Source organism: Cloeon dipterum, chromosome 3, assembly GCF_949628265.1.
Source record: "Cloeon dipterum chromosome 3, ieCloDipt1.1, whole genome shotgun sequence".
Taxonomy (NCBI): domain Eukaryota; kingdom Metazoa; phylum Arthropoda; class Insecta; order Ephemeroptera; family Baetidae; genus Cloeon; species Cloeon dipterum.
The window spans coordinates 18,668,800-18,685,083 of record NC_088788.1 but is presented as its reverse complement, the minus strand read 5'-3'; the positions used below and the strand labels follow the sequence as shown (position 1 = coordinate 18,685,083).

Below are 16,284 nucleotides of genomic sequence, written 5' to 3'. Positions count from 1 at the left end.
CAAAGAGAGCGACGAGCGACGAGGCGTCGAGCGAAAAACGCCGGGTAGAGGCGCATCGGCGGGAAAATTTACTCCTCTCTGTTACGTCATCGAACCTCTTTGAAAATTTTCTCTGTCCTTTCGTTCCCATTGCCGTCTGGCCAGCCAACAGCCCAACAGCACACACATGTTATAAACTCTCTTTAAGCCGTATCGCACACGCATTAGTCGTAGTCGTAGTCCCATCTTCGGCATCTTCATATCGAAACCAGCAGGTTGATTGAAGACTATTACCTGTGGGTTTTGCGAAACGTTTGATAGAAGCAGGCAGTGTGTTGTCCCTGTCTGTGTCTGCCTCGAGGCTTTTGCAATGGGAGGACCTAAAAAGTTTAAAAGAGACTTCGCTGGTAAGAATTTATTCAAAAGAAGAATTGAGAAAATTGAGAACTATGTAATGCAAATTTTAGAGGACCGAAGACAAAAGAAACGGAGGAGGGAGGAGGAAGATGAGTACAGACCTGAAGATGAGGGCGAGGGTGGAGAGTTGGAAATGGTTCCAGGCTGTGCTGCCCAAAATGCAGAACAAGCCGATGAGAAAGCCCTTGAAGATGAATATGGGGCGAAAGATTACAGATCCCAAATGGAACTGAAAGCTGATCACTACTCTCGCCCATTGTGGGTGGTAAGCAGAAATTAATTGATGGCTCTGAAAATTTATTAAAGCAAAAATTTATTAATTTTATAGGCACCTAACGGCCACATTTTCCTAGAATCATTCTCTCCGGTTTACAAACACGCTCACGATTTTCTCATCGCTATTTCGGAGCCAGTCTGTCGTCCTGAACACATCCACGAGTACAAGTTGACTCCTTATTCCTTGTATGCTGCTGTCTCTGTGGGTCTTCAAACACATGATATTATTGAGTATTTGAAAAGGCTGAGCAAAACCACAATTCCTGAAGGAATCATGAATTTCATCAAATTATGTACTCTGTCCTACGGAAAGGTATAATGTGTTAAATTTGTGGTGTTTATTCACTAAAATTTCCAATGTAGGTTAAACTGGTGTTGAAGCACAACAAATATTTTGTCGAGTCACAGTTTCCTGATGTCCTACAGAAGCTTCTGAAGGATCCTGTGATCCAAGAATGCAGACTGCGCCACAGGGAAGAAGATATTGAAAAACTTGGAGGAACGACTGTTTTGGAAGATGGCCTCATTTCGCAGACTCAAACTAAGCACGCTGTTACCCAGGTAATCATTTTCGTTAATCGTAATTTGAATTGAAATAAAAATTGCATTTTATTTTCATTCAGTTCGGCGCCAAGCCTGCTCCAGCACCACCACCAGAGGCTGGGCAAAGCTCTGCTGATGGAGGTGAAGAAGCACCTGCTGTTGTTCCTGAAGATATCACCAATTTCTACGAAAAAATGGACAAGGAGGACGAAGAAGATGACCAAGAAGCGGTTTTGAAAACGGTTTCTTTTGAAGTCAACCAAGTATGTATTTGAAATATCTTAAATCTGGCTATTGTTAAAATTAAATTACACTCAAGGAAAAAATTGAAGTGATTCAAAAGCGTTGCATCGAGCTGGATTACCCACTTCTAGCAGAATATGACTTTAGGAATGACTCAGTAAATCCAGACATCAAGTAAGAAACCCCAAACAAAATTTATAATCTGTGTGGCTTAAGAACTTTGTTCAATTCAGCATTGACCTGAAGCCATCGGCTGTTTTGCGCCCTTACCAAGAAAAGTCGCTAAGGAAGATGTTTGGCAATGGCAGAGCAAGATCTGGAGTCATCGTCCTTCCTTGCGGTACTTTGAGTTTTATTTAGTTTTCCGATCACGCTCAAACAAAGCTTCAAATTGGCAGGTGCTGGCAAGAGTTTGGTCGGCGTGACTGCCTGCTGCACTGTGAGGAAGAGAGCACTCGTCCTGTGCAACTCAAGCGTGTCTGTTGAGCAGTGGAAACAGCAGTTCAAAATGTGGTCCACGGCAGACGACAGCATGATTTGCAGATTCACCTCTGATGCCAAGGATAAGCCCATGGGGAGCGGCGTGTTGATCACCACCTACTCCATGATCACACACACTCAGCGAAGGTCATGGGAAGCTGAGCAGACCATGAAGTGGCTTCAGGAGCAGGAGTGGGGAATTATGGTCTTAGATGGTGAGATTTTAATAAATCAGGGCTGCGAAAATACCAATAGCTGTGATATGAAAGCAATAACCTATTTACTAAAATTCTTTGGTTTGGTTGGCGGGTGACATTACAGTAATAAAACTAATTGTGGAAAAGTGTGGGTAAGGGACCAGCAGAATTAATAGGATTTGGTTTTTAATGCCTAAACTCGCCCTTTTCATTAAAAATACATGTAATTTTACTTCCAACTATCAGTAGGGAAAAATTTTAAAATAATATTCTTTCTATGTAGAGGTGCACACGATTCCCGCCAAGATGTTCCGTAGGGTGTTGACCATTGTCCAGTCGCATTGCAAACTGGGTCTCACTGCAACGCTCCTGAGAGAAGACGACAAGATCGCAGATCTCAATTTCCTCATCGGTCCAAAACTTTATGAAGCGAACTGGCTTGAGTTGCAACGCCGAGGCTTCATTGCTAGAGTCCAGTGTGCTGAGGTTTGGTGTCCAATGACTCCCGAATTTTTCAGAGAGTACTTGGCTTGTAGAACCTCGAAAAAATTGGTAACTCTACTGAGTCTCCTTTTGTTTCTGATCTGACCATTTTTTTCGTTCATTACAGCTTCTCTATGTGATGAACCCAACGAAATTCCAGATGTGTCAGTTCCTAATCAGATACCATGAGCGGAGGTGTGACAAGATCATCGTTTTCTCTGACAATGTGTTTGCCCTGAAGCATTACGCTTTGCAAATGAAGAAGCCTTACATTTACGGTCCAACCTCACAGGTAATTGACATGAAAAAAAAATAAATTGATTTAATCATTTTGCTCTACAGAACGAGAGAATGCAGATTCTGCAGAATTTCAAGTACAACCCAAAAGTGAATACCATTTTCGTAAGCAAAGTTGCCGACACATCCTTTGATCTGCCAGACGCGAATGTCCTTATTCAAATCTCCTCACACGGCGGCTCCCGAAGACAGGAGGCTCAACGACTGGGTCGAATTTTGAGAGCCAAAAAGGGTAAGTTGAATTGCTTCAACATCCACACTGAATGAACCTGACGTTGCAAATGTAGGTGCCATCGCCGAGGAGTACAATGCATTTTTCTACACTCTGGTGTCGCAGGACACAATTGAAATGGGATACTCAAGAAAAAGGTCTCGATTCTTGGTCAACCAAGGCTACAGCTACAAAGTGATCACTAAGCTAGCAGGAATGGACGAAGTAATGCCGTAATTGTATCTCTCTTATTGGTATTTATGATTGTGTCTACAGGAGGCATTGTTCTATCGCAGTAGAGAAGAGCAAGGTCAGCTGCTTCAACAGGTCTTGGCGGCAAGCGACATGGACGCAGATGAAGAGAGAGTGCCAGGCGAGGGCGGTCCTAAGTCTGGCTCTTCGGTAAATTTTAAAGTTCTGATTGATTTTTCAATAATAATCCTTTGTTTTTGTCAAGTTTCAAAGACGTCCTGGAACTCTGTCATCGCTTTCTGGGGCTGATGACGCAGTGTACATGGAGTACAAACGCTCATCAAACGTGAAGCATCCGCTGTTCAAGAAATTCAGAGGCTAATCACAAAGAATACACAAATTTTCTGTTAGACTCGAGTAATATTATTATTAGGGTTACAATAAAATAATATTAAAATTCACGTGACACTCCTCTTTCTACGCCAAAATCGTAATCCAATGCACCAAAGTTGATGTTTTCTATCATCGATTGCACTTGCAGGGTGAAGGTAGTAGGATCATCACCGGCTGTTGGGCCCATTTCTTTGGAGAGCTTAAAAGGCACACCTTGCAGAGGATTTCCTACAGGTTGTTTTCCTTGAGGTGCGTTGATTTGCAAAGTGTTGACGCCAGATGATAAATTTGGATAAATCGGAGGCTGATCGAATTGAGGTCCTGATGGCATCTGCTGGTTCACAACCACAAAGTCTTCTTCAGACTCATTCACCTCAACCTTACTGCTACTTTCAGATGAAGGGGACGTGACAGCTGTCTTTGATTTCTTGGATCCAAAAAGCCAGCTCATTTTGACGGTATGGTGTAACTGAAATTGCGCTACACAATGTAAAATTTTTGACGCCGTCGCAGCAAGAAAATATTTTTACCTTGAACACAACCCTCAACTGTTAAGTAGTGTTGCTATACGATTTTGACAAGCGGAATTCTGGAATAATAGCTAAGGTTAGACAAGAGTTGATAGTGAAATAAAAATAATTTTGCTTACGTAATAACAACTAGTTTGAAAAAATAACAAACAATATTTTACTTTCGATGTTTCGAACAATTGTATTGTAACAAATTTGTCAGCAATAAATATTATGAATCACATGACGGGAGGAAACATAATAACATTCTCGAGCTGTTGGCAACATTGCTCTAGCTGTGACGTCATTTCAGTGCAGTGAGTGCGAGCACTACGAGCTCTATGAACGAATCCTATGGATGTTCGACTTTCCTTTATCATTCTCGAAGCACAACTTGAATCAATTAAAATCACTAAATAAACACATCATCTAACAAAATTAGTTAAAGATTCTCTTTACACATTAAGAAACTGGCCTCCTGGTCATCATTATTTATTGACGGCACCCATGGAATCAGAGATATTAGTCCCGTGAAAGAGCTACTTCTTATGCGGCCAGCCAGATAGCGGCCATACAAAAATGGATTTCGACCTGGTGTAGTTCTGGAAGCTTCACCCAAGACCTTCGTTATTTCATAGGTGAGTAATGTCTCGTCTCAATTTCGCAAATCAAATTTTATTTAAAACCTTATTTTCTCATTTCATCGACTGACTTGCCCGAAAAAAAAATCTGAGTTTGTTGAGGTTCCATCAGAGCCTCTTGTGATGTTTTGTTTTGCTTGTACTAAAACTTAGCGTTGATTGTGTGAAGAGTGGTTTCTTGGGCCCACTGCACCGCTTTTCCGGTAGTTGGAATTTGGATTTAACAGTTCAATAGACACTCATTTTACGTAATTTTGGTGTTGCTCTTATATTAAAAATTAGAGCTGCATTAAAAAAAATAAATTCTCACTTAGCGTGACGTCACGGCACACAGCGATCAATTTGCCACTCCATAATAATATTATTTACTTTCACAACAATTAAATTTCGTTTGACCATTATTTGGAACTGCTACAATTTCATGGCATCAATGAATTTGCAGATTTTGAAATCAAAATGAGGCCAATTTTGACTAATATAGGTGAATATCACGATATTCTAACAGATTTCTTTTAAGTCAAACCGGCTTTTGTGTAATCTCAACTGTTAACGCTTTTTTCAGTTCAATTTTCTGAGCCATGCCCAGCAATAGAGATGAAAACAGAAATGGAAAATTGAGCAGGAACGATTTGAGCCCTCGGAAGCGACATCTTAAAAAGAAGAAAGGCACCCGCAGACGGCGAGGTGGAAAGGGCGCCTCTGGAGAAGTCGACAACTCTAAGGGCCCTCTTGTTGAGTACTCGGATGTTAGTTCACAAGACCTCTCTGGACCTGAGGCCGGCGAAATCCAAAGTGAAGACTCGTTTAGCCTCAGTGACGGTGAGGTGAACTCGCCACCCCCTGCTGGTGCAGTCACCAGCAAAAAACACTTGGAGCAGCCCGAAGCTTCAGCCCCTCGACACAGATCGCCGCCCGAAATGCCCCGACACCGATCACCCGTTGACTCCCATCCAAGGTATTAGGCCTTTAATACTAATTAAATCTGTTTGAAATACGCATGTTGCTCTTTCAGGAGCTCCCGATCATCTCCCTCCAGATCAAGACACAGAGAAAGGTCTCCGCCCCCTCTGCCCAAACGTCCGCCATCCCCTGGCAAATACAGCAAGCATGGCAGCCCGGCCAGAAGAACACCGCCGACCAGGCCTTCCTCGCCGCCACCGTCGCCGATGCAGTTGTTAAGGAACGCGTTGAAAAATCAGCGTAGGAGTTCTTCCCCGGAGTTTCGTAAGTCGAGAGACGAGAGGAGGCGAGAGAAAAAGAGGCACAGGAAGGAGAGGAAAAGGACTCACTCCCGCAGTCCAAGCAGGAAGAAAAGGAAAAAGAAGAAATTCTCACGAAGTCCAGCATCTTCCAACTCTCCACCGCCGCGTCACAAAGTCGGAGGAAGTCAATGGCCTGATGGTCCCATGTCGCCTCCAAATGATGTTCCTCGAAGTCCTAGTGACAGGTAAAATTCTTAATTGTTTTAATTCGTGGGTGAGGTGTAGATATTTACATTAGCTCTTGGGGTATTAATTTGATTTCTTTTCTTTTGACCATGCAACTGACCCACGCAGTTTTAATTAAAATGGTGTTGGACACACGCATGAATTTTAGCTTTTTTTCCTATGCAGGCAACCCAAAGCAACGGTTGTCTCTTCTAGTCACTCTGCATGCCCCACCCGTCCTCCTTCCAAATCAAAAAATATGCCAAAAAGCACAAATGGGAGGCGGAAAAGCCGGTCCAGGTCTCCCAGGTAAAAGCATTTTACGATCATTATACAATCAGCGACGCAGTTTTTATCGCTAAAATTAGCCGTCTAAACTGAGTCTCTCTGTGATCAGACCTCGGCGTCCCCGGAGCCGATCGCGCAGTCTGAACAGGTGGAGGTCCAGGTCGCCACTGCCCAGAGGCCACAGGACGCCACCAGTTGGCCCCAGGTCTCCCCCTCTGCCGAGAAAAACGCCACCCAGGGGATATTCTCCTCCCCGGCGGTCTCCGAGCAGGAGGGGCACGCCCCAGGCCAGGACGCCTCCGCCTCGCTCCCCGCGCAGGTCTCCTCGCAGAAACAGCCTCTCGCCGTTGCGAGGACCTGTTTCCCCGAACGGCCGCAGAAGGTCTGCTGGAGAAATGCATCAGTCTGGACGAGATCTCTAATGTGCGTGTTTCAGGTCTCGGTCGCCAAGTTATGGTCGGTCAAGCGGTCGGAGGTCGCCGCCGCCCCGCTCTAGGAAACGCTCCAAGTCGCCAGTGGCCAAAGCACTTGCGGATAACGTGTCCAGCACGAGTCTCTTTGCCGAGCTCTTGAAGGACCGCAAGAACCGCGAGAAGGCCATGAAACTTGCTGTGCTGAAGGACATCAAGGAGGAAGGAGAAAAGGCGGCAGCAGAGGGAAAGTCAAATGCTACTGATGACTTAATATGCATTCCGGTGCCGTCGGACAATGGACCATCAGCTCCCCCGGCTGCCCCTCCCCCACTTCCCGATCAGGTATGAAACAAATAAGATGAGACTAATTTGAGTCAAACTATGAATATTTCATGAAGTTTTTTCTTCCTATATTTTGGTTGTATATTCAATCAAGTCTGGAAAACTTGATTGAAATAGTTGTTTTCAGGAAATTGATCTGTTAGAATTTATTACGTCATTGAACTACAATTAAAACTGTCAAAATCGTCCACAAACATTTCAATAGCCTGAATTGGCAATTACTCATATTATTTGCTACATCTTTAATATTATGTCAATTCATTGTGAATATTATTCAGGTGGATGCGTCTGCTGCGAATGCAGCTCCTCCCCGCAAATTAGTGTCCATCAAACTGAACACGCCGCGCAACCTCAGTCTAACCAAGCTGCCGATGCCGCCGGGTATGAATCAAAACGACTTTCTGAACAGCGTGTCTCCACCGAGCGGCGGAGACTCGCCGCCGCCTGAGCCCAACACGTCCAAGAAGATTGGCCAGGTGAGGCGAAGCCTGAAAGACCTGCCCATGCCCCCTGGGGAGGGTGACGACACGTCGGAAGACATGTCTTCGCCTGCGAGAATGGCTCTGAGAGCCAAAATGAAGCTCAAGCGGCCTAAGATCCTCAGCAGAGATATATACGATCTCGGGCCGATGGCGCCGGGCGGCAAAGACTGGGGTGAAAGGTGTGTGGATGTGTTCGAGGTGATCGACCAGATCGGAGAGGGGACCTACGGCCAGGTGTACAAGGCCAAGGACAACATTTCCGGTATTGCTCTGCCAATTTTAATAGGGAAGCTTCAATTATCGTGAATCTTTTGCTGCAGGTGACATGGTTGCGCTGAAGAAAGTTAGGTTAGAAAACGAAAAGGAAGGCTTTCCTATAACCGCAGTAAGAGAGATAAAAATCCTACGACAACTGAATCACCCAAACATCGTCAATTTAAAAGAAATAGTGACTGACAAGCAAGACGCGCTAGACTTTAAAAAGGTACGCATTAATTTTATTAGTATACATCTGAACCTTTTTTTTAAAAACAATCTCGATTCAACAGGACAAAGGGTCGTTCTACCTGGTCTTTGAGTACATGGACCACGACTTGATGGGCTTGCTCGAGTCCGGCATGGTCGATTTCAACGAAATCCTCAACGCAAGCATAATGAAGCAGTTGTTAGACGGTCTAAATTATTGCCACAGAAAAAACTTCTTACACAGGGACATAAAGTGCAGCAACATTCTAATGAACAACAAGTAACCCATCCTCAAAGCAGTATTGAACGTATGTTAATGCTCACCGTTCCTCTCAGGGGTCAAGTGAAGCTGGCCGACTTTGGATTGGCTCGCCTATACAACGCCGAAGACAGCCAGCGTCCCTACACCAACAAAGTGATAACCTTGTGGTACCGCCCGCCAGAGCTGCTCCTCGGCGAGGAGAGGTACGGACCCGCCATCGACGTCTGGAGCTGTGGATGCATTTTAGGAGAACTCTTTTCAAAGAAACCATTATTCCAGGTATGTCACTGCGTTCCTGTCCTCAAAACTTAATTCTTGTTGTCCACAACAACATGTGTAAAAATCAAATTGTACAATATAGTTATGTTACTTATAAAATCTTTTTAACTTTGAAATCAATTAACCTCAATCCCAATGTTCAAACGCATTGAAGTATTTTTTTGAGTAATTACTAAAGACTTCAACAATTTTCTACTTCTCAGGCCAACACTGAAATAATGCAGCTGGAGACGATATCGCGTCTGTGCGGCACTCCCACGCCCGCAGTGTGGCCCTCGATTACTAGACTGCCCCAATTTAACGCGTTTAAGCCCAAGAAACTTTACCGGCGGAGGTTGCGGGAGGAGTTTATGTTCATGCCTGCGGGAGCGCTGGAACTGCTGGACAATATGCTGTGCCTGGACCCCAACAGGCGCATCACGGCGGAAAATGCTCTGAAATGCAACTGGCTAGTGAAATACGAACAGCAGCAGTGCAGGTAACACTTAACCTTCAATATATATATCAACAAAAATATATTAAATCGGATTTTTTTCGCACGCAGACTTCCTCCTCCCCAACTGCCAACCTGGCAAGACTGTCACGAGTTGTGGAGCAAGAAACGAAGGCGGCAAATGCGGGAGCAGGAGGCGCTCGCCAACCTGCCGCCCGGCAAGCCCCGCGACAAGCAAAACGACGACCCTTCCGGGGGGTAAGTCACCTGCCTTGTCCTGCCCACACAGTTTGATATTGCATGCTGTTGAATTACAGTTACTTTTTTTGAATCATTGATAGAAGGCATGCGTCTACTCTGGTCGCATTATTTAATTGATTAATACCGCAATATTTTGTTCTGGTCTCTTGTAATATAATCGTGGAGGGTGAGAGACACAGGTGCTCCTCCCCAGAATCCAGTGCCGACTGCCCGAGAATAATAAATATCAGTCGGTTGTTGTAGTGTCCCTTGTATTTTTTATCAAATTTATTGTGATCATTATATTGTTGAACATGTTGATTTAAAAAGCTCACCTTTATCAAATTGTCACATTTTCTTACAAGTTAAGGAAACCATACAAAAACTGTGCCTCACTCATCATCACCCCAGTCTGTAGAATCAATAAATGCTACTTTGATTTGATTTATTTTCTATTCATTTTATTTCAGCACTCTTACTACTTGTTCTTCTGTTAGTTTTAATCTGGTCTAATTTGGCATGGATCGAGAGTAAACCTAGTTTCTGTGTTCAGTTCTGTCAGGCTCTCAATTTATTAATATGTACGGTGTGTAGTTAGTGGAACACGTTCAAACAATTTAATACCGGTTCAGGGAATGACGTTCTTTATTAACTGATTATCGCTTTATTTTAGAAGCTGTTATGCTTCTTGAGGTTCGCGTAAATGCGGTGCGATTTTAAGCTGCACGCATTTGTTGTTGCTATCGGAATCCTTTGTCATGCAAGCTCGGCGCCAATTCACTGACTAGGCTGGTGTGTTTATCCTGAATTAGCTCATCGAAAGCTTTGAAGAAAGAAGCCGGGTTCGCCAATCTAGGATCTCGGCCAGCATCCGGCTCCAATTCCCCGGTCAACCGTGAGAACAACAAAAAACTAGCCCACCTCTCGCACCTGCTGTCCTCCGGCAAACCAGTCACAATGAGACAACTCCTCAGTATCAATATGGAAGATGTACGGTTTAATTTCGCAAAGTCGCCAGCTTGTAATTAGCCAATTCCTTTTGTCAGATCGACTCTAACTTCAAGCCGTACCTGGACGCGATGCACAAGGAGATTTTAAACGCTGTATCCGCCTACAACCAACACGTGGAGAACGATTTTCCCATTTTCAACGACCCGAAACGTAAGATTAATTTTTTTAAGTCTGGATTGCACAAAGTCCGCAAAGGGTTTAACAGGGTTCGCCAATTTTTAAGTGCGCTAAAATACACCACTGGTTTATCCGCGCTAAAACCACACTGTTGCCAGGGTTTACAGATCTGTGCGTCCATTTTTTTCTACGGCTGATTTTGTATGAGGAAAAAAGTAGGGAAAGTTCAGTTTTTTCCAGGATGATAACAAAATGCTTTTTTACTCTTGTTTTCAGGAAAATACCAAAATTTTGCAAGCTTATTAAGTTCAAGCATAATTCTTTTTAAAGAAATTCGGGGTTGAAGCTTTTTAATTATTGACATGGAAAATAATGTAGCCAAACCGTGATTTTTCCGTGTGTTCCAAATCTGTTATGCAAGTGAATGTAAGGAAATAATTAATCAAAACCGAATTTGCAGGGGAAGTAAAATCGGAATTGTTCAACGCCCACACAACCTACGCAGGAGACAACGCCTCAGCAGCCAGTAGTCACACGCACTCAGCCCTCGCCACGGAAGGGGTGAAAAGCACCCTGCATGAACTCCTGCGGCGCCACATGCTGCCCACGTCTGGTATATTTCCCCCGGGTGATATGTCTAATAGTGGCGAAGCGACTAGGAGTCCCCACGTCGCAGCGTCCAGGCAATTTCACAGAGTTGGAAACCAGGTGCCGGTAGGTTTGCCCGCGCATTTCCCTTCGTATCCCTCAAATGCAGGCCCCTCGTGGCAACCTTCTGCCAGGTGAATCAAGCGGGTTTCGGTTTCTTCTCTTTAAAACTGCCAACGATTTGAATTTGCTGTGGACCTTTTGTTATCAATGGTTCTTTTTCTATTATTAATTAATTTTTTGATCATAAAGTGCCTGAAACACCTCAAAAAATACTACAAAATTCACTGTACGGCTTTCAATGTCCTCCAAAAGAATATGTTTGTGAAGCGCACTTGTGTGGCTAAGACATGATTAGCTTTAAACAAACATGTCGACCTTTTTTGTGAACATTAGTGTAACAATAAATTACAATAGGTTAACTATATGGTTAATTTGAATTTTGAATTCAAAGCGATTTATTACAAAATGGAAATGAGTGGCGTTATCAAACTTGCATGTCAACGATGACGGAATGGTTTTCGGAAATATGGGCCTCCACCTCTTTTCTCTTGTTACTCGAAAACTCGCACTCACTGCAGTGGTACAAGTTGATTCCAGTGTGGCGGGTCGCGTGCCTGACCAAGTCTCCTTTCCACCGGAACTTAGCATGGCAATGCTCGCACTCAAACTTTTTCACGTCCGAATGCACTTTCTGGTGCTCTCCCAGTGTGCGTTTCCGCTTGAAGCCCTTTCCGCAGATCTTGCATGTGAACGGTTTGATGTCTGAGTGGGAAGGCATGTGCTCCTTTAGTTTGAACACAGTCATGAAAGACATATTGCAGATTTCACACTCAAACTTGGTACTGTGAACCTGTAAAAGCAATTAATTAATCAGAAACGAATGCATGCGGTGTTTGGGTGTTTCCAAGAATAAACAGATGAATTGACACAGTTTTTCTGGAATCGTGATTTTCAAGTATGTAGTTGGGTTTAAAGTAGAGTTTACCGATGCCAAATGTTGGTTTCTGTTGTTGAACACTGCGAATGTCTCGGTGCACTTGGAGCACGGATATTTGTGAGCTTCAATGTGGCACTCAAGGTGCTCGTTTAGGTCCACCAGCGAACCGTAGCAGTCCTTGCAGTGGTTGCACGTGAAGATGGCATGCCCGGCCATGAGTTGCACGCCGTGTTCCTGACTAATGTGCGAGCTGTACTCAATCGGCCTGTTGAAAACCGATGAGCAGAGTTTGCACAGGTACGGCGCGATCAGCACTTTGGATACGCGCTGCGTTCTTTTCTTGCGCTTCGTGTACAAACTCAGCTCCTCGCGGCAGTGCGACTGAGCGCAGTGTAACCTCAATTGCTGGGAACGGAAAATTGATTTTTACTGGGATTTATTCTAATGGTGAGAAGGAAAATTACATCGAAATTTTGGAAGGTAAAGTTGCAAGTCAAAACTGGGCAAGTGTACGCATTGAGGGTGGCGCTGAAGTGGACCTTGTGATGGTGCATCATGTAGTAGCGATCGTTACTCTGGTAGTTGCAAATATCGCATTTAACTTGGTGCGCCAGTGCTTCTGGCTCTGTGTGGATTTTCCTGTGCAGAGTTAGGTTCGACTTTCGGTTAAAGGTGGTGCCGCAAAACTCGCATGGGAATTTGGAAGAGGAGTGCACGCTTGAGTGCTGCTTCAGTTGAGCATTGCTAGCGAATGTCTGCAAATGGAATTTATTTTACTAACAGAAGCAATTTTCGTAGTTTAATTTTCTCTAAATAGGAGTTCAAATAATTCCCAATACACAATGGTTGGAACTCTCCAACAATTGCGTTTTTACTCATTTTTTCCAAATTAAACTCCAGATCCATCAACACATACCTGATTACAAATTAAGCACTTGAAGCGCTCGTCTTGGTTGTGCCGCGCGAAATGCGTGGGCCAGTTTTTCTTCAAGACCTCCTGCGAGCAGATCTCGCACTGCACCTTGACAGTCTGCGCCCTCTTATTGCGCAAGTGGGCCTTCAGGCTATAACTAGTCGGGAACGTCTTTCCGCACTCCTCGCACGGGAACTCAAATTCCTCCGGGTTGGTGGCGATGTACTTGCGGATGATGTGGTCCTTCAGGAGTGCTTTGTTCCTGAAGCCCTTGCCGCAGTTTTCGCAGAGGAACGGGTGTTCCGTGACGTCGACGCATATGGGCACGGTCTCCATAGGGTCGTCGGTGCTCCCCAAAGGCGCGTCCGGGATAAAAACTTCAACGTTCATGCCCTCTTCTTCGCTGCCAAACACAATCGACTTGTTTCCTAATTCAGTCCTGTCGATCAGGCTGCTTGGTATATTCAGCTGCCTCCTCTGCAGAATCTGTCTCACGTTCTTCACAGGAATCTGAAAGAAACTGTTAGCTTGACATCCTAGCTTAGATCTTTTTACCAACTACTTTATCCGTCATCAACTGCTCCATGGCCGACTTCTGCCTCTGCGACGTGGAAAGTTTGATGACCGGTAGAAGTTGTTGCTTTGTCATGTTTGGCCCGCCAGTCGTTATGATGGTCATCGACGGCGCCATGAGGTTGGCGATGGGGATCGGCATTATTTTCGGCATGATAGGCCGCGTGCGCTTTTTCTTGGTAATCTCCACCTCATTGTAGAACACAGTCTCGACTGGGGCAATATCTGGCAATATTAACTCAGTTTTCGGTGTTTCTAATTGCTGGGTGTGAATGGTGAAGGTGTTGTTGTCCGTGAAGCTTAAGCCTGCAGCATTGCATATTGGAACGTTTTCTTGTTTGATCCATCTAATGAACAAAAATTGTTTGTTAGAGGGGAGAATTGATTAGATCTCAATTAAAAAAGATACTCGTGCTATACTAAGGGATGCTACTCAATGCAACGCAGACCATTCGAGAAATCATCAAAAACAAACGTTAAGCGAATTTTCAAAAACATTTTAAGCGAGTGCCAAAATGTCCCAGAAAAAACACAAAACATTCATTGTCGCCAAACACCCGTGACTAGGACAGCCGTTTCGGGTATTAAACCCTCGTCAGCTAGCCTTTGGTGCAGCGAGTTCCTCACCTCACGGAGAGCGAATATCTCTGTCGCGTCAATCTCCAACACTAAATCAACCAGGTTTTTAAGACGGCAGCTTGCATCAGACAAAAACGCGCGGCGTTCAACTCAAACAATTTCTCAAATAGTATAAATCGTTGCAGGAGTTATAACACGGAATTTAAGTTCAGAAGGGAAAGAGCTAGTTGTCGAAAAAATTGTTTAATTGACACGGGAGTGATAATTATTGTGAGATACTATCGATTTTATTGTTGGTTATTAGCCAAATTAATTAGATATTAGGTGCAGACGTACTGGTTGTTACTGACAGTTGTGTCGGCCATCTCAACATCTGGCAGCATAGGAATTTCAGTGAGCTGGAACATCGTGATTTGATAACTAAATTTTCAGTATAGTATGACATTGTGTCACTTAACTCGCTCTTACTAGGAAAAGCGTTCTTAATTCTCAATTCAGAACCGAATATTAACATTTAAAAAAACTTTATAAAAATAAAAATTTGCTAATCTTATTCAGAGAGCACTGGAATGAAAATATGAATATTTTTTCACTGCCAGCCTTTCTCAAATAGCAGTTGTTGCTGGAATATTACATTTTAATAAAAACACGAACATGAAGAAATATCACAAACTGCGATGCAATCCAAAAAGGAATTTTAAACCCTTTTCGAGAACATTTTAAATAATTGTATGCCTATGGGAGGAAAAAAGTATTTTGATTTTGTCAAATTAAAACCATCACTTACAACATCAGGTGGCTGCTGCTCTGCTAAAATGTTTTTCAGGGTTTCTTCAGCTTTTTGGCAGATATTTTTGAATTCAATACTGGCTTCAAGACTAAATATGCACCTCGAACAAATTTTTATGGGCAGCAAATCGTTTTCATAAACCTGTGGAAAAAATAGCAGAATTACACTAGGCTTAAATTAAAGCTGCGAGGACTCACTGAGATTGGCAAGTTTTGGTTGATTTTTTCTGCGAGTTTCTTTTCCATGCCATCATGACCGAAAATAGGCAAAAGGTTGGTGCTGAAGCCGGCGCAAGTGCGGCAAACACTGTTCAAGTCATGATTCATCCTGATTTCTGTGATCAAAAAGAGGATTTTCAAGGTGTTTAATTAAAAATGATTTATTTTTCAGTCTTACAATTTTTTAAACCTAGAGTTTTTAATATTACACCAAATAATTATCTAAAGCTGACGATCATTGAAAGTGACTTTACTTTAGCTGTATTTTACTTCCTCTTTAAACTACAACGCCCCAAAGCGATATCTTTCTGAAATATAATAAAACATCAAAGGGGTGCAAATGAAATCTTCAAATTCCTCAATTCTAATTATTAATATTTATCTGCTCCAGTTATTGAAATTTAAAAAAAATTGTGGTACATAATATACTGATTAGGTTGTTTTACTGAGTGAGAACACTCTAGGGGGGAGGCTGGTATTTTTTGTGAACTCCATATCAAATAAAAGATTCACATGTCATATAAGTCATTTAATTTAAAGCAGAATAATTTCCATGCGCCCTCGCTATGTATTTCACATGTCATTTTGTTGTACTGCCTAGCATCAAAATTACACCGATCTATGCAATAATTTGAGTGGCGGGAAATTAATACAAAAAATATTTAGCGACACTCAGGAATTGCCACGGCTACTGCGCGAGTGAAGCCATGACATAAAGAAGCGCGACGTAGCATTCCAGCATTCGTTATTCAGCACCGAGGAATCTTTCATCCCATTCATTTTCTTCTTAATCAGCTGACAATGTCGATTTACAATAAATATTCAAGCTTCGCAATATACCTGGAGTTTCCTAGTCCGATTATTATGCTCCTTGAGGGCCGGCCGCGCCAGATAATTCCTCGGATCCAAAGAAGAGTCGCTGCAAAGAGGAAAAAGGTCAGCCAAGGAAACGAATATCAAACATGGCCGTTGTTAGTTCAACTTGCGCTATCTGGTACTGACA

General features: G+C 43.4%; 3 protein-coding genes and 1 long non-coding RNA gene across 9 annotated transcripts; 2 read left to right on the top strand and 2 right to left on the bottom strand.

Annotated features, from left to right (window-relative positions):
* Positions 1 to 156: 156 nt before the first annotated feature.
* hay (ATP-dependent DNA helicase hay) lies at positions 157 to 3,779 on the top strand. 2 transcript variants are annotated; one of them, XM_065483295.1, is made up of 14 exons: positions 158 to 386; positions 447 to 661; positions 725 to 985; positions 1,036 to 1,233; positions 1,296 to 1,478; positions 1,535 to 1,632; positions 1,692 to 1,798; positions 1,857 to 2,153; positions 2,419 to 2,687; positions 2,746 to 2,910; positions 2,961 to 3,147; positions 3,203 to 3,351; positions 3,403 to 3,528; positions 3,584 to 3,779. In XM_065483295.1, the coding sequence occupies exons 1-14, from the start codon at positions 350 to 352 to the stop codon at positions 3,698 to 3,700; spliced, it is 2,409 nt and encodes an 802-aa protein (XP_065339367.1). In that variant the 5' UTR covers positions 158 to 349; the 3' UTR covers positions 3,701 to 3,779. The 2 variants fall into 2 exon arrangements, with proteins under 2 accessions (XP_065339366.1, XP_065339367.1); XM_065483294.1 differs by having other exon boundaries at positions 157 to 661.
* Positions 3,736 to 4,502, bottom strand: LOC135939113 (uncharacterized). Its single transcript, XR_010574714.1, has 3 exons — positions 4,361 to 4,502; positions 4,242 to 4,300; positions 3,736 to 4,191 (listed from the first exon to the last, which is right to left on the bottom strand). It is a non-coding gene; the product is annotated as an uncharacterized LOC135939113 (long non-coding RNA).
* Positions 4,503 to 4,554: 52 nt separating this feature from the next.
* On the top strand, positions 4,555 to 11,715 carry Cdk12 (Cyclin-dependent kinase 12). Of its 4 annotated transcripts, none has more exons than XM_065483288.1 (16): positions 4,555 to 4,858; positions 5,304 to 5,342; positions 5,424 to 5,816; positions 5,874 to 6,308; positions 6,475 to 6,597; positions 6,686 to 6,958; positions 7,013 to 7,331; positions 7,610 to 8,075; positions 8,134 to 8,297; positions 8,362 to 8,558; positions 8,615 to 8,819; positions 9,023 to 9,297; positions 9,364 to 9,510; positions 10,305 to 10,482; positions 10,539 to 10,653; positions 11,081 to 11,715. In XM_065483288.1, exons 3-16 carry the CDS (start codon positions 5,440 to 5,442, stop codon positions 11,404 to 11,406), a joined length of 3,600 nt encoding a protein of 1,199 aa, XP_065339360.1. In that variant the 5' UTR covers positions 4,555 to 4,858; positions 5,304 to 5,342; positions 5,424 to 5,439; the 3' UTR covers positions 11,407 to 11,715. The 4 variants fall into 4 exon arrangements, with proteins under 4 accessions (XP_065339360.1, XP_065339359.1, XP_065339362.1 ...); XM_065483289.1 differs by lacking the exon at positions 4,555 to 4,858 and adding an exon at positions 5,041 to 5,064; XM_065483287.1 differs by lacking the exon at positions 5,304 to 5,342.
* Positions 11,687 to 16,261, bottom strand: LOC135939103 (zinc finger protein 678-like). Of its 2 annotated transcripts, none has more exons than XM_065483296.1 (9): positions 16,122 to 16,261; positions 15,261 to 15,397; positions 15,061 to 15,204; positions 14,610 to 14,671; positions 13,681 to 14,041; positions 13,125 to 13,631; positions 12,673 to 12,963; positions 12,257 to 12,613; positions 11,687 to 12,121 (listed from the first exon to the last, which is right to left on the bottom strand). In XM_065483296.1, exons 2-9 carry the CDS (start codon positions 15,387 to 15,389, stop codon positions 11,756 to 11,758), a joined length of 2,217 nt encoding a protein of 738 aa, XP_065339368.1. In that variant the 5' UTR covers positions 15,390 to 15,397; positions 16,122 to 16,261; the 3' UTR covers positions 11,687 to 11,755. The 2 variants fall into 2 exon arrangements, with proteins under 2 accessions (XP_065339368.1, XP_065339369.1); XM_065483297.1 differs by having other exon boundaries at positions 13,684 to 14,041.
* Positions 16,262 to 16,284: the final 23 nt, after the last annotated feature.

Excerpts from the sequence above, each read along its gene's own strand:
- Cdk12 (XM_065483287.1), top strand. The coding sequence starts at position 5,440 with ATGCCCAGCAATAGAGATGAAAACAGAAATGGAAAATTGAGCAGGAAC. Across the intron at positions 6,959-7,012 it reads TCCCCGAACGGCCGCAGAAG|GTCTCGGTCGCCAAGTTATG; the intron begins GTCTGCTGGAGA and ends TGCGTGTTTCAG. Across the intron at positions 9,298-9,363 it reads TACGAACAGCAGCAGTGCAG|ACTTCCTCCTCCCCAACTGC; the intron begins GTAACACTTAAC and ends TTTCGCACGCAG.
- hay (XM_065483294.1), top strand. The coding sequence starts at position 350 with ATGGGAGGACCTAAAAAGTTTAAAAGAGACTTCGCTGGTAAGAATTTA. Across the intron at positions 1,799-1,856 it reads AGTCATCGTCCTTCCTTGCG|GTGCTGGCAAGAGTTTGGTC; the intron begins GTACTTTGAGTT and ends TCAAATTGGCAG. Across the intron at positions 3,148-3,202 it reads AATTTTGAGAGCCAAAAAGG|GTGCCATCGCCGAGGAGTAC; the intron begins GTAAGTTGAATT and ends TTGCAAATGTAG.
- LOC135939103 (XM_065483296.1), bottom strand. The coding sequence starts at position 15,389 with ATGAATCATGACTTGAACAGTGTTTGCCGCACTTGCGCCGGCTTCAGC. Across the intron at positions 15,205-15,260 it reads ACCAAAACTTGCCAATCTCA|GTTTATGAAAACGATTTGCT; the intron begins GTGAGTCCTCGC and ends TTTTTTCCACAG. Across the intron at positions 13,632-13,680 it reads AGTTGATGACGGATAAAGTA|ATTCCTGTGAAGAACGTGAG; the intron begins GTTGGTAAAAAG and ends AGTTTCTTTCAG.